The sequence below is a fragment of the Bos indicus x Bos taurus genome, chromosome X (assembly GCF_003369695.1).
Source record: "Bos indicus x Bos taurus breed Angus x Brahman F1 hybrid chromosome X, Bos_hybrid_MaternalHap_v2.0, whole genome shotgun sequence".
NCBI classification, from domain to species: domain Eukaryota; kingdom Metazoa; phylum Chordata; class Mammalia; order Artiodactyla; family Bovidae; genus Bos; species Bos indicus x Bos taurus.
In genome coordinates this window covers 142,147,241-142,161,467 of record NC_040105.1, presented here as the reverse complement: position 1 = coordinate 142,161,467, position 14,227 = coordinate 142,147,241, and the positions used below count along the sequence as shown (strand labels likewise).

Sequence of the window (14,227 nt, the reverse complement as noted above, 5' to 3'; positions counted from 1 at the left end):
TGAATGAATGAAGGCTCTTCCTGTTGTCTCAAACTTGTGAAACTCATTTTCTTAGGGCCTACATTTTAAGCTGGTTTTAAGTTAGATTAATTTCCGCCTAAGCTGCCAACTTTCATTAGAATCAGCATTGCAATCAATACACATCTTTCCTAGAAAAGGAGTTGAGAAAAGAAAAATGCCTTCCTCTCAGATTGGATGAAAATTCTTCCATCATACAGGAACAAATAATTCCAACCTGGCTTTTGCATTTGGATTACAGAGTGAAAGGTGATAAAATTGATATTAGAGGCCATTTGCTCTGGAACAGCCATAGCTGGAGTGCATTTATAAATCTTGCTATGGAATAAGCAGTTTCATCTCTAGCAAGCAAAACAAAAATTCCCATGATTCTCCAGGACCTTCTTTCTTTGGTAATCCTTCTGATCAAAAAATCCTTCAGCCAGCCTAGCTCAGTCCATTCCCTTCTCACACATCCCAGATGTTTTCTCACTGAGCAGGAATTGAAACCCCTAAGCAGAAGTAAATTATCTGAATAATGGTTGAAGAGAAATGCAGGAGGGAAGTCTGATAATGGCAACCACTGCCATCCTAAAACATCCAGAAACCTCATGTAATCACCTGTCCTCCTCCCCTCCATCATCTTTCTCTGCTCTAACACAGGCTCCCGCCATGTTTTTACATGAAATATAAACACACACACACTCATACACACATAGTCTGTCAGCTCTGAGCTTCCTTCCCTTCCCTTTCCTGTGGGGGAGCCAGTGAGTGAAGAAAAGAGGGAAACCTGGAACCTGGCTCAGCACCAGCCTCATAAATTATCCCAGAAATCAGATCACCAAAATTTCTTGACCAGAGTATTCCGCACTGCAATATCCTCTTGAGGAATGGCCACTAATGGACTAAAAGCAATAGCTAGGAGCTGGCCAAAGCCTGGTAATTTGAGCACCCAAATTATTAAGGACAGTAATGAGCCATTGAAAAAATAGGAAGCCATAAGTCTACAGTGAGACCAAGTAGATAAATAAGGAGGGAAAGGGGAGGGCCTTTGCTTACGATAGCATACCATGTGCTGACTGGTAAATATGAAGGGAATGCTGGAGTCAGAAAATCATCATTGGTTCAGGTAAGAATTACCAGTAGATGCTAAATCTAGGGGGAATTTTTTGATGAGGAAGATTTTGCATGGGCTTACAGTTTTCTCCTCACAGATTGTTTATTAGTAGCAAAGAAGAGGAAAAACAATAATTATATAGTGGAGAAATTGGGCAACACCTTGACCCAAAATGACAACAACCTTTTTTAAAAAATGGCACTTCAAAAATATCAGTATCATGAAAGACAAAAAAAGGCTGTTTCAGATGAAAGGACACTAAAGTAACAGGACACAGTGCATGATTCTCGAGCCAATCTTATATGGCAGGAAAAATTGGTATAAAGTATACTATTCAATGGGCTTCCCAGGTGGCTCAGTGGGTAAAGAATCCATCTGCAATGTAGGAGTCACAGGATCCTCGGTTCCATCCCTGGGTAGGGAAGATCCCCTGAAGGAGGGCATGGCAACCCACTTCAGCATTCTTGCCTGGAGAATCTCATGGACAAAGAAGCCTGGCAAGTTACAGTCCACAAGGTCACAGAGTTGGACACAACTGAAGTGACTGAGCACACACACATACTATTCAATAGGTTAAAGTAGTATAACAAGGTTAAATTTACTGAAGTTGGTAACTGTGGCTATGTAAGAGAGTATCCTTATTGCTAGGAAATACCCATTGAAATATTTAGGAGTAAAGGCCAGAATACCTGTAAATTATCTTCAAATGGTTCAGAAAAAATGTTATGTATCTTTCTCTATCTATTTGGTTCCAGGGGAGGGGGAAGGGGGCACCTCAATGTAAATGACAAAGCAAATGGGGCAAAATATTATCAGTTGGTACATCTGGGTCAAGAGCATGAGTGTACTTTGCACTATTATTATTTAATCTCAAAAGTAAATTGTTTCAAAAGTGCAATAGCTCCCTAAATTGGTGAAGAATCGTCATCTAGTTACCTCTTAATCGCTCTTTATTGTGTGTCCGGCACTTTCCTGGGCCCGCTGGGGAGCTGTAAATGATGTTTCTACTCTAAGGAAGCTTAACATCTCTTGAAGAATGAAGTCTCTCAAATGAGAAGCAGAGAAGATTAAACAATTTCAGCCAGGAGGTTTTTGAAAAGGAAGAAGAGATCAAAACAGGTGGATGGGGTCAAGAAAGTCTTCAAGGAGAAGATAGGCCTGAAGCTCAGTGGCAGGATTTTTTAACTTTTAATTTTGTATCGAAGTATAGCCGATTAACAGTGTTGTGATAGTTTCAGATGAACATCAAGGGGACTCAGCTGAGTGGGGGCTTTTCAAACACAAAAGGACACTGCTTAACTTCAGTTGCTTACAAATGGAGCCCAGGTTGCTTAGCCATTTTGAAGGTATTAGAAGCCTGGTTCTGTCCCTAGAAGCATTTGGCCTTCTCACTGCTCAGTAAGTCCCTAGGAACTGGCTCTCAGCACCCCAGCAGACCCTTGCCCCCATCTATGCTCTAGCAAAATGATATACAAATTTTAGTTAACCAAGCCCATTTCCCCACCAACTTGCATTAAAATATCAGCCATTTGTCTTCATTTCTGATTTCTTTTGACCAGCCAGTCACTTCTAAGACCTTTAGGCTTTGTGATGCATTCATCTATGCATGCTCAGTTGTGTCTGACTCTGTGACTCCATGGACTGTAGCCCACCAGTCTTCTCCATCCATGGAATTTTCAAGGCAAGAATACTAGAATGGCTTGCCATCTCCTACTCCAAGGGATCTTCCCAATCCAGAGATCGAACCTGTGTCTCCTGCTTTGGCAGGCAGATTCTTTACCACTAGCGCCACCTGTGATGTGTTAAACAAGCACCAAAATGCATTAGAAGTGGGGTCGACAAACGGTGGCCCACAGGCCAAATCCAGTCACATTCCCTGTGTTTATATGACCCTCCCATGGACGGAGGAGCCTGGTAGGCTGCAGTCCACGGGGTCTCGAAGAGTCGGACATGACTGAGCAACTTCACTTTCACTTTTCACTTCATGTATTGCAGAAGGAAATGGCAACCCACTCCAGTGTTCTTGCCTGGAGAATCCCAGGGACCGGGGAGCCTGGTGGGCTGCCGTCTATGGGGTCGCACAGAGTCGGACATGACTGAAGCGACGCAGCAGCAGCAGCAGCAGCATGCTAAGAATGGTCTTTAAATTTTAAATGGTTGGAAGAAATATAAATAATAATAAGTCAGGACATGTGAAAATGAAACCCACACATGAATTTCAAATTTCAGTGTCCATAAATGCAGTTTTATTAGTGCACAGTCACGTTCATCCTTCTATGTATTATCAATGGCTGGTTTTGGTCTGTACTGAGCAGTAAAATAGTTTCTGACACCATGTGGCCTGTGAAGCCTAAAATATTTGCCTGCTGGCCCTTTACAGGAAAAGTTTGCTGACCCGTGGCCCAGAGCAATGGTTCTTAATTTGGGGCAATTTTGCCCTCCAGGGGACGTTTGGCATTATCTGGAGACAGTTTTGTCAGAACTGGGGATGGGGTAGTATAGTGTGCTACTGACATCTAGTGGGTAGGGATGCTACAATGCACACGTCGGCCTCCACAACAAAGAATTATCTGGTCTCAAAAGACAATAGTGCTGAGGGTGAGAAACCATGGATTGGAAGAACCTAAGATACTTCTAGTAAAGGGGAAACTCCATCCTTAATAGGAATTTCCTTTAGTGAACACCCACCTCCTTAGTTTACAGTAGCTCACAAAACCGTTGCAATCATTGCTGCAAGGGAGTTGTTGATATTCTTTACAGGGAGGTTTTGACCACAACTTGCCCCCAAACACACACAGCTAGCAAGTCTGTCTGGCTCCAGAACCGGTATTTTTCCACACCTCCAGGATGCCGGGGGCTGTGACATCATGGGCGAGTGTTGTCCCGCTCAGCTGCTCTCTAGTGTGCGAGTTGCACAGTGCAGGCCAGCGTCATTTTCCCTGGTACCCCTTCCCTTCAGAGGTCTCCAAGGGCTTGGTGTGGAGAGGGTACCAACCACCTTCCGGTCTCCAACATCTGGCTATTTGGGAAATGAAGGCGAGGAAAGGAAATTCCACGTCGATTGCGGCCAGAATTATGAAAACTGACCACTGTCCCTCTTGCCCACTTGAATACTGGGAGGGACAAGGAAGCTTCCCTCTCTAGTAGACCCTATTTATAGAAGGCTTTTGGAGTCATGCCCATGAATTTTCAGGATGTTCACATCACAGTAATAATAAGAGAAGCCATGCAGCACAGTCCTTTTCCTTCTGGAATTAAAACTCAACCGACTCTTATTCTTATTCTATAGGATCTGGCACTCCACTTTCTCCATCTATTATCCTAGATGAGCTCAACGAATCAGTGAAATCCATGCTAATGAAGAAAAAGTAAAGGACTCCCCCCACCCCCCCCCGCAAGCCCAGATGGGGGGTGTGGTCACAGTAGCCCACCCAGGAAGGTTGCAAACGGACTGATGGTGCCTCCCTGAGCCCCTCAAATCACCCCCTTGAAAGGAAGCCACCCACTCCTCCTAAGGCAAACTCCTCCTAAGGCATCACCTAATAATCACACAGCCACTGAGCATTTCTTTGAATTTTATTGAAAATTGACATGGACATTATAAAGGTATCAAGCTAAACAGTGCTGGTTTTGGGATGTTTTTCCTGGTGAATGAAAGCCCCAGAGGGGCAGTGACTGGTCACATCTCTGAGCAAAAAGAACAAAGGAGAAGAAAGGAAGAATGAACACAGATTTTGGAAAACATGCAAAGAGGCTCTCTCAAGAGACACGGGACAGTGGAATGGCAATGGTCATAGGGCTATATGGGGATGAGCACACTCACATGGTATTTCGATCCAAGTTAAACCAATGAATTCTGGGCAGATTTATCAACATCAAAGCTCTCCCTCCAGGTCCCACATTGAGCAGAAACCTCTCTCAAAACCCCAACTGGCCTTGGAATGCTGAATGGAGTAATTTTGTTCTCACTAAGCTTAAACTCCCCCATCTCTCCTTTCCTTTCTCCACCTGAATGTTAGTAGATCGACTTGCCCCACTTGCTGAGGGGATCTGCAGAAGGTCTGTGAATGCTGAAGAAGATATGAATGTTGCTTGACTTCCTCATCCATATTCAGAAATGTTTAATAGTGGCTGTAGACAATCAACCCATTGAACCAGAGAAATGGTGTTTAAAAGGAAAAACAGAAAACTCAAATGAAAAACTTGTGAACAGTACTTCCACACCCACAGCTGAGGTCTCCTGCCTCAGTCACTTACACTTGGGTGAGTTGTCCTGCAGTTGTCTCTCTGAGGTTACATTGGGTCCATTCTGCAGCTCGGACGGATCTTTTCCTGCCTTGTTAGGTTAGGACAAGACACTTGCAGTTAAAATACCATGTAAGTTGGAAGAGAGCTTCTTGCCTGGACACATGAACACTTGTTGAGAGAGAGTGTGTGTGTGTGTACGCGTGTGAGCACACAATTTGGAGGGAGAGGGAATTGGTTGGTTTCTGGTTTGAGACAATATGGAAACCCTAACTCTTCTATAATGGTAGTCTTCTCCTTTAGACTTAGTGCAGCTGCTGAAGACAAGATTAAAAAAAGCTGGAGAGGGAAAGAGAAAGAAAACATGAAATTAGCCAAAGAAAAAAGACATTCAAAGTAAGACAGGGTCAGGGAGGTGGGCAGTGTGAAGTAGCACAGATTATACATGGAGAAGACAGGTGAGAAATGGGGTCATGATGGGCCATCACCACTGGAAAATCTGCTGAGAAGGTTTTAAGAACACCACACACCAGTTTCAAGCTTCTTGTTTTAATAATAAAAAAAAAAAGCGCATATTGACAGCCACATGTGAATGCCAAATGATTAAAACAAACAAACAAAAAAAAAACATAAACTAAACCAAAAGTGATCTATCCTGCATCTAGGAAAAGCAAACTTCTTGGCTTAAGAGAAATGAGGCGTGTGTGTGTGTGTACATGTGGGGATTTTTCAGGAAAACCATTTCAGTCTAGGGTAAGGGTGGGGCGGGACAGAGACCATTTCTAATGACTGGTTTTGTTTCGCCAGAAGTAAACAGAGTATTAGGGTAATTTTTTTAATAGTAACAATTATACCCAGTAAAAAATCTTTTCACTGAAGAAGGAAAAAAATCTTTCTGTTTACAGTGAGACAAGATACCCGATAAAATAAGCATTTTAATTATTTTACATAGCCTTGGTTGACTTTATAAAGGTCTCATGTTCACGCACAAGTTAGATTTTTGTTTACCAAACTTCCTTGATGACAAGGGTCATCTCTGTCACCTGTTACACTTCCGCACTCACAAGCCTCATTCCAGACTCCCAGGAAAGCTGAGCAGCTAACAGGTGTCCATGACTCTTATTGTCAGCAGAAGCACTCAGTTCAGCAGTGGGACTAGAGTCCTCTGCTTTGCCCATCCCTGCCCACCCCATCCTCGAATATTTTTCTATGGGATAAAAACCTCAAAGGCGCTCTAATGCTAACTATTCATTTTCTCCTGAACATCAAAAGACTTGTCTCTAGGAATGAACATGAACAGATTGAATCCATTTGTGAAAAGTATCGGGTCTCAGAAGACACTGAATTTAGCCTGACTTTTGCCATGAAACAGCCCTGGGACCTCTGGCAAAGTCCCTTCATTTCTCTGCACCTCAGTTTCCTCTTACAAAAAGTGCATCCTACCTGTCTTCTGGTCCCAAATATCTCCTTTCATACAAAATTCCTGCCCAGTCTCTGAAGGTCTCTCAAAGGCTGGGTGGCTCTAATACCTTTTGAAGTTTTCAGAACCACTCAAACCTCAAGTAGTTAATCTGTAAATAAATGTAAATGAGGGGACCTCTTATTTGTGATGCAAATAATTACTGGGGGGGGGCGAGGAATGGAGACCGTTAGTTGTTTAAGTTTGGGATTCTTGGGAAGCAGCTGTGAAACTGGTCAAATAAGGCTGCAAATAAGAAGCCTTTCCCATGGAGACTTGACAGCCTTAACTTAGCATCTCCCTGAGCCAAGCTGAGGATCCAAGCTTTTTTTTTTTTTTTTTGGCTTTTAAATCTCCAAGCATAGGGTCTCCTAAAATGCTCCACTGTGTGACTTGGATTTTCTCAAGAAACTAGCTTCTGTTTTGGCAGCATCACCTTCATTCATACTTGCTTCTGGCCACTCACCAATCAGTGACTCACCAAACAATACATCTCAAAACTGCCCTCTTGCTTTGCCAACAAGAAAAGATAAAGTGTGTGCATTCGTTTGCTTTCCGTTGTTTCTACTTTTTGCTTCCTGTTATTATCTATTATTGAAAAGAGAACACCCCCTCCCCATTCTCAATACTTCAAAAAGGTCTGAAAATTTGGCATAGCCTTGTTCGATTGTGTGTTTTCAAAGCAAGTGACCAAAAAATAAAAAAGAAGGTCATGGTCAATGCCAGTGGGACTGTGAGGCAGAAATAGAAAGAAGAGGTGGGGCTTGAAGTGGAAGAACATGGCAGGGGCCGGGGACCCGGCTGCCTGGCACCCCAAAGGAAAACTGTCAGTTACAATAGGAACCTTGGCTTAAAAGGCTAAGTGGAGTCCAGTCCAGCTGTAGCGGGGAATACTATTCAGTACACAGCCATGGATTACTGCAAAGGAAGGGTAGAGAAACGGCGTGTTAGCCACGGATCATTGCCAGTCACCGCCAGCTCTCCCTTTCTCACTGGTCTAACACCAAAGTCCAGTGTGCCTCGTGGCCCTGACAAGAGAGGGCTCTCAACTTCAAAGGGGTTCCCAAAGCCACTATCAGAGAGGCCCCATTATACAAATCCGGGCTAGAAGTTTTCAAATATCAAATCCTTAGAGGCAAAGTTAGGGACCTTCCAAGGTACAACATCTCTTTTCTCTTCTCCAACTGACAGTCTCACCTCCTCTTCTTATTAGGAGACACATGCAAAATACAGATTGAAACTCATCATCATCAAATTCACCAAATAAATAGACTGGAAGATTCCTCAAAGCCAAAGTAAAAACACTGATTCTTGAACCACTCAGTCTGGCAGTTTACGACACAGGATGCTTACACCTGCTACTGACCCTGCCTTGTTGGGATGGTGTGGCATCCTCAGGGAAATTACAGAGGAGATGCAAGACACCTCATAACAATTCCGTAAGACACTACGCTGGTACTAATATTCAGGTTTATTCTCCCTCCTGCATCTGTAGGGTACTCAGAATTACAGAGAGGGACATTTACGCTATTTTCTTCAGCAGTTGTGTTGTCTGGGAAGGGCTGGGTGCAAATAAACTCATTCCAGGTTCTTAACAGAGTTTGAGTGCAGTCACTTTTGAGTGAATCAAAACTGGAAAGGGCTGGGCTGACCGAAGGATCTCCTTCTGGAACCCTCTGAGGAGAGGCTGTGGTTCCTGTCAGGGGCTTAGTGGTGGTTGGGGAAGCCAAGTGACTGCGGACTAAGGCGGAAAGCCCTGCTGACTGGTGCTCACCCAGCCAGGCTGGATGCAAATACCTCGGGGGAACAAACAGCATTCGGAATTGGAACAGGGAAGCCGGTGGTGCCGTGGAGCAGGCAGAGCCCCTGCACGTGTTACAGTCAAAGATGGGGCAGGGAGTGGCCGGCGGGGGGCGCTGGGAGGGGCACTGGGATGCAGGATGCAGCTTTAAACCACGTGACTGCTGGCTTCTTGCCCAGAGGCCAGACTCAGTCCTCAGACTCTCGGGCTTCTATAAACCTTGGCAGGAAGAAAGGGGAGGGCACGGGTTGTGTGCCCCACAGACGTGTTAAGGGGGAATTAGAGAAAGGGAGGCCCAGCTCTGTTGCGCAGGAAAAGGGCGTCTACAGGAAACCCAAACTGAAAATGAAAAGAGAAGTTGGGTTAATGAATGGATGGATTAATGTAAAAAACAAAACAAAGGTTAGAATTGTCATGATGACTGATGGATAAATTAGAATATAGCTATGTTAGATGGTCTTAAGGTCTTACTGCATTGGCTTCTGGGAACATGCTTTCTCTCTCATTCACCCCCACACACCTCTGAGTGGCGACTGTCATGGTATCGGCTAGTAAAATAATCAAGAGCCACAAGAATCCTTTTTCTCTCTTCTTAATGACTAGGTCCTGACTAGTGCGCCCGACCCTGACACCTTGTACAGGAACACCTTCAGCAAATCTCCAAGTGGCTCAGGCCACAGCACAGAGTGCCAGGCTCTCAACCAGTGATGGCCTCACCCCACAGCGAATGCCGAGGGGGTAGAGGTTTCACCTTTGAAGAGCCCCGGTCCACTAACTGGTCCCCCGGGGCAAGATCTGTCTGAGAAGTATCTGGGGGTGGTGACTGGCCTCTGCACCAGGGTCTAACCACAGTCACCTGGAAACCTGAACAATGGAAATCCATTACTGGTTTGTGTTCACTCTGCACTTTGAACTTTCTCCCGTTCAAACTTCACCCTTGTGACATAAATGGGGACAATTTCCTCATTTGACTTATGAGGATGCTGAGAACCACTGCGAGGCCAACTGACTTGCCCAAGGTCACAAAGAATCACAACCTACAGGAGCAGAGCCCAGATCCCTGGGTTGCTTGATTGTGACTCTCCTTCACACCACAGTGTCCCTGAGAACTCCTTGCCTGTGGACCCAAGCCCCTTGTTTTATTTTTTTTTACCTGAACACATTTCTCTCATTAAAGATATTGGGGAGGGATAGTTAAAAGCATAAGCTGAGTCTATCTGTACAGTCGCTTCCTCAGAGTGAATACAAACACACACACACACATGCATGAGGATGGCAGTTTATACCAAAACTAGTTTTACGTTCTCATTCCAGTTCTGCCAATAACTCCCTGTGTCAGCCTTGGTAAGTCCCTTAACCCCATGCCTCCATTTGTTCATCTTGTGAACTGAAGATCAGCACCTTCCTCCTCTGCCTCACAGGACTGTCATAATGTGAAAATAAGATAGCGTGAGGAAAAACACTTTGAATAGTATTAAAAGGTCCTATGAAAGCTCAGCTCTCTTGTTCTTCCTTGTCTACTTCCCAGGGGAAAAGAAACCTATAGAACACTGCAAGGGCTTATGTCCTGGGCAGCCTGGGAAGGCTGAAATATTTTGCTAGGCGAACTGCCCATACATCATACTCTGTCCCCCTGCCAGAGTACCTACAACTGTGTGTGGGTCACAGAGGAAGTGTTTTGTTACAACTCCAGATGGCTACAGACGGCAATCTCTATTTGGTTTGGAACTGCTCTTGTGGTCTGCTGGGGAGAAGCATGCCAGAAAAAGCCAACCTGCTTAGGGTCGGGGTTGGCTGTTCCCACTGTTTGCCAACTGACTCTTGCTCGTTAAGTGTGGCTTTAATTATAGTTTTGAAAAAATTCCTTTTAGTAATGGCCACTACCAATGATTTACTCGGGGAAAGCCGAACCAAACTGTGTCAAACCACGTTAATCTGGGTTTCATGAACTGAGAGCTAACTGAGCAGGATGCATCTTTCCTATTTTCCTCCTTGAAAATAGGGGAACCGAGGACATACACGTGAACCGAGCATCAGCCACTCTGCTGGGCACTAGGACTGCGGCCATGGACATACACTCCAGAACTGTGTCTTCCTAGGTTTCATTCAAGTCAATGCACAGGGCTCCAAGTCTTGCCTTTAAGCCAGACAAGAAATCATTTCATTGTTCTTTTAGGGTTGTTTCCTTTGGCCCAATTTCATAGGCCTTATGTTTCAGAAGCCTCTATGGACTTCCTCTTCGGGATTTGCTTCAAAGTAGGATGTTTTGCCAGCTGCCCAAAGTCCCCGGTGCAGTAGCTGCAGCAATTATTTTGGTGACTAACAGCAGGTTCTCCATTTAAATCATAAACTCCATGGTGAGTGTGAACTCTTCTCAATATTGTATATTCCCCGATCCAAACAAACCAAATGTAAAAGGCATTTATGAGACAACCAGGGTATTCTGAACCCTGGCTAGAAATTTTATGTGAATGAATTGTTAAATTTGGAGGTGTGATAATGGTGGCATTGTGGTTATTTTTTTCAAGAGTCATTAGCTCTTGGAGATCCATGCTGAAGTAGTGACAGATGAAATGAGATGCGTTTTGCTTTACAATAATCCAGCCAATTTGGGGGCAATAAATGAGACAGGACTGGCTTATGTTGACAGTTGTTTGGGGGCTGGGGGTTGGGTACATGGGGCTCCATTGTATTATCCTCTCTTCTTCTGTTCCTGTTTGAAAGTTTCTATGGCAAAGTTTTAAATGGCAATACGCCTAATTATGTTAGATTGAAAATATTTGTGTTCCTCTCCACTCACTACCTAAGTTTAGTAAAATAGATGGAAGCTTAATCACTGCTGTCATCAACCTATAAACTATGCAATGCCAGGGGCTGCTTTATTTACTCCTGTTGACATAACACCTCGCCCTCAGGAATGCATCTTACCTGCTTAGCTCCTTATCAGAGGTGTTCATGAAGTTGGTACTTGTAGATAAGAGTATAAGGAATTCTCTCTAATATCTAACTCTTCCCTTTCTTCCCCTTTTATTATGGTTTTGGGAGATTACATAGCCAAATGAAATTAGAAAATTTGAACCCCTCAGATAAGAAACAGCCACCAGAGGGAAACAGAGAAACAAGTTTCCATTGACTTGAAACCTTCCCAAACCTGGGGCTCAAAGCTGACTGTGACATTGCAGGACAGGGCTTGTGAATCCAACAGTTCCCCTCATCACTACAGTTTAGTTCATTTTGAAAGTAATAATGAAGTCTCCTTAAGAAAAAAAAGTGGCTAAAATGGAAACCTCAAATACCTATCACAGGTTCCACCTAGGCTAGGTAGAAAAGTCGGAAAACACCCCACTTTTAATCAGGAAGGCAAATATTGCACATGTACACTTGGAATCAAACTAGACTATTTCTTAATATTATAAGTCACAAGAGAAACCTGGCTAGAACAATGAGGCAGCTTCTTTGATATTAGGTATGTGTGTTCTAGAAGCCACTGCCAGTTCTATTTAGAGTTAATAAAGCTTACCAGGGCCCTGGGTATCATGCAGCATGCAGCAAACAGCAGAGTTAACTGTAAAACAGTAAGAGCTGATGAAGATGGAGTGAGCTTGGGGAGAAATCAAATATTATGAATTGATGCAAATAATGAAGAGTTAGAGGTCAAAGGAGATTAGGAGGAGTGGGGAGGGGAAGGTGGGAGGGTGGGCTGGTAGGGATCCCCTGAAACAACAGTACTCTTTCTTAACTTCTTTAAGGGCAGCCAAAGAAAATTCTCAGTAGGTGACTCTATTAGATCCAACCACCGTCTCTCCAGAAGAAATGCTTCTACCCCCACTTTCGCCCTTCACCCACCCCCGCCCCCATCATCACCATGGGACCAGAGTGACACTGGGCTAAAGACAGGTCTTCCGGAGGTTAGGCAACTGTTCAGGGAATTACGTAAGAAGCCCAGACCAGCAGACACATATATCTGAAAGTATAGAAGACAGTAGGCTGTTTTGTCAGGCTCTCTTGTTAATAGGATGTGCCTGGTGTGAGTGAGGTTTTCACTCATCTCAAAACTGGAAACGGGTGCCATCACCAGCTCCAAATATTCCTAGAAGACTGGAGAGACATGTCTCCTTATGTGGAGTCTTCGGCTAGGGGTTGGGGTGGTGGTCAGTCAATTGGAGGCAACTAGGAGAAAGCCTGGTCTGGGAAGAACTTCCACCGAACAGCTCAATGGGGACTATTTATATAGTTGAGTGTCAGTGGGGTCCCAACAAATGAATCTCCTAATTCCAGCCAGCAGGCTGTGAAACTGCCCCAGGGATCCTGTTAACAAACACCTTGGGACTGTGAAGGCAGCAGGTTAGAGCTGGAAGACTAATTTAGACTTTTCTGATCTTAAAAATAGGAATCCATTCCTGCTGCTACAACTAACACACCATTACAGGTCAGTTAATATAGAGTGTGTCCAAAGAGGCTTTGTTCAGGGTAGTTGAATTTTATCATGTAATACCAAAAAAAAAAAAAAAAGAGATCATCAGTGACTGTGACATACAGTGTTGTGACTCCGTGACAAAAATCTCTGAACAAATTGGTGAAAATGCCCAAATGACACTTTTGAAAAAAGAATGATCAGATGGCAAAACTTAGTGCCTTCAAAGTTAAGATATTTTACTGTTGCATTTTATTCTTGGTGAAATGTGGTACTGTTTTATTCCTAAGTGATGAGCCAGGGGACAGAAGAAAGGAAGATGTTTCCTCCTTCTGGCCAGTAACTAGCAATGGAGTCCAGCAAAAAGTGGCTAAGAACAGAAGGCACTGATGATGGCCATGTTGTAGAGCCTCAGACCACTTTAGTTTGGCTCCTCCGGTCACACTGCCCAAACAGCTAGAGTGCAAGGGACCACTACATGTTTTCCTGCTGTTGTACAAGTCCCGTCGGAAATGTTTTTCTCTTCTCTGGTTCTGGGATGAGGAATAGGTAACCCCAGCAAGCGAGGCCAGGGCTTGGGTCAGCATTCTTGACCCAATGGTAACCAGGAGCCCATACGTCCTGTGTCGCCAAACCCCAGGGGAGACAGACGGACGGTGCAGTCGTTCCCCAGTGGAGGGTGGGCCTGCAGAGGATATTAGCATCTGAGGATTCAAGTTCCCAGCCAAGTTCCCAGCACCCCAGGCTGGGGACAACTAAGCACCCAAGAGGGAGGGACAGGAAAGGGTGAGAAATCAGGACCGGGCTGCAGCCTTCAGTGGCAGTGCTTAAACTCTGTTAGGCACAGCCCTTAGAACTGAGGGGGGTGAGGGGGGCTCCAGGGCTGAACCACCTCAGGCATAGGATGAGCAAGCTGGCCTGGGAGTCCTTCCAGCTCCCACCTCCCAGAGGGAGAGGAGGCCCAGAGGCTTCTGCTATCCTCTCTCTGCCCTTCTTTTTGTTCATCTCTTTCTTATAACTTTGCAGGTTCTCATCGCTTCCGCCTTTCTTCTTTCTACTTTCTCACTTGCCTTTTGCTTTTCCTCCCTTTTCCCTCCCTCTCCTCCTGCCTTGAGTTGGCAGGACTTTACCAAGTGGGCGGAGCAGAGGGGCTGGTCCTCTGAGGCCACATACAGCCCTCGCCTCCTCTCAGCT

General features: G+C 44.7%; 1 protein-coding gene across 7 annotated transcripts in view; it reads right to left on the bottom strand.

Moving 5' to 3' along the window:
• Positions 1 to 4,672: 4,672 nt before the first annotated feature.
• Positions 4,673 to 14,227, bottom strand: part of SEPT6 (septin 6) — a 73,652-nt gene continuing 64,097 nt past the window's right edge. For 2 of the 7 annotated variants that reach the window (XM_027533060.1, XM_027533057.1), the window contains exons 10-11: positions 12,140 to 12,184; positions 5,893 to 8,958 (exon numbers count right to left, since the gene is read on the bottom strand). In XM_027533060.1, the coding sequence (XP_027388861.1) occupies positions 12,181 to 12,184 (4 nt within the window). In that variant the 3' untranslated portion in view covers positions 5,893 to 8,958; positions 12,140 to 12,180. Of the gene's footprint in view, positions 5,699 to 5,892; positions 8,959 to 12,139; positions 12,185 to 14,227 lie in introns of those variants that run through there. The other 5 variants (XM_027533059.1, XM_027533056.1, XM_027533058.1 and 2 more) reach the window with 3 other exon arrangements.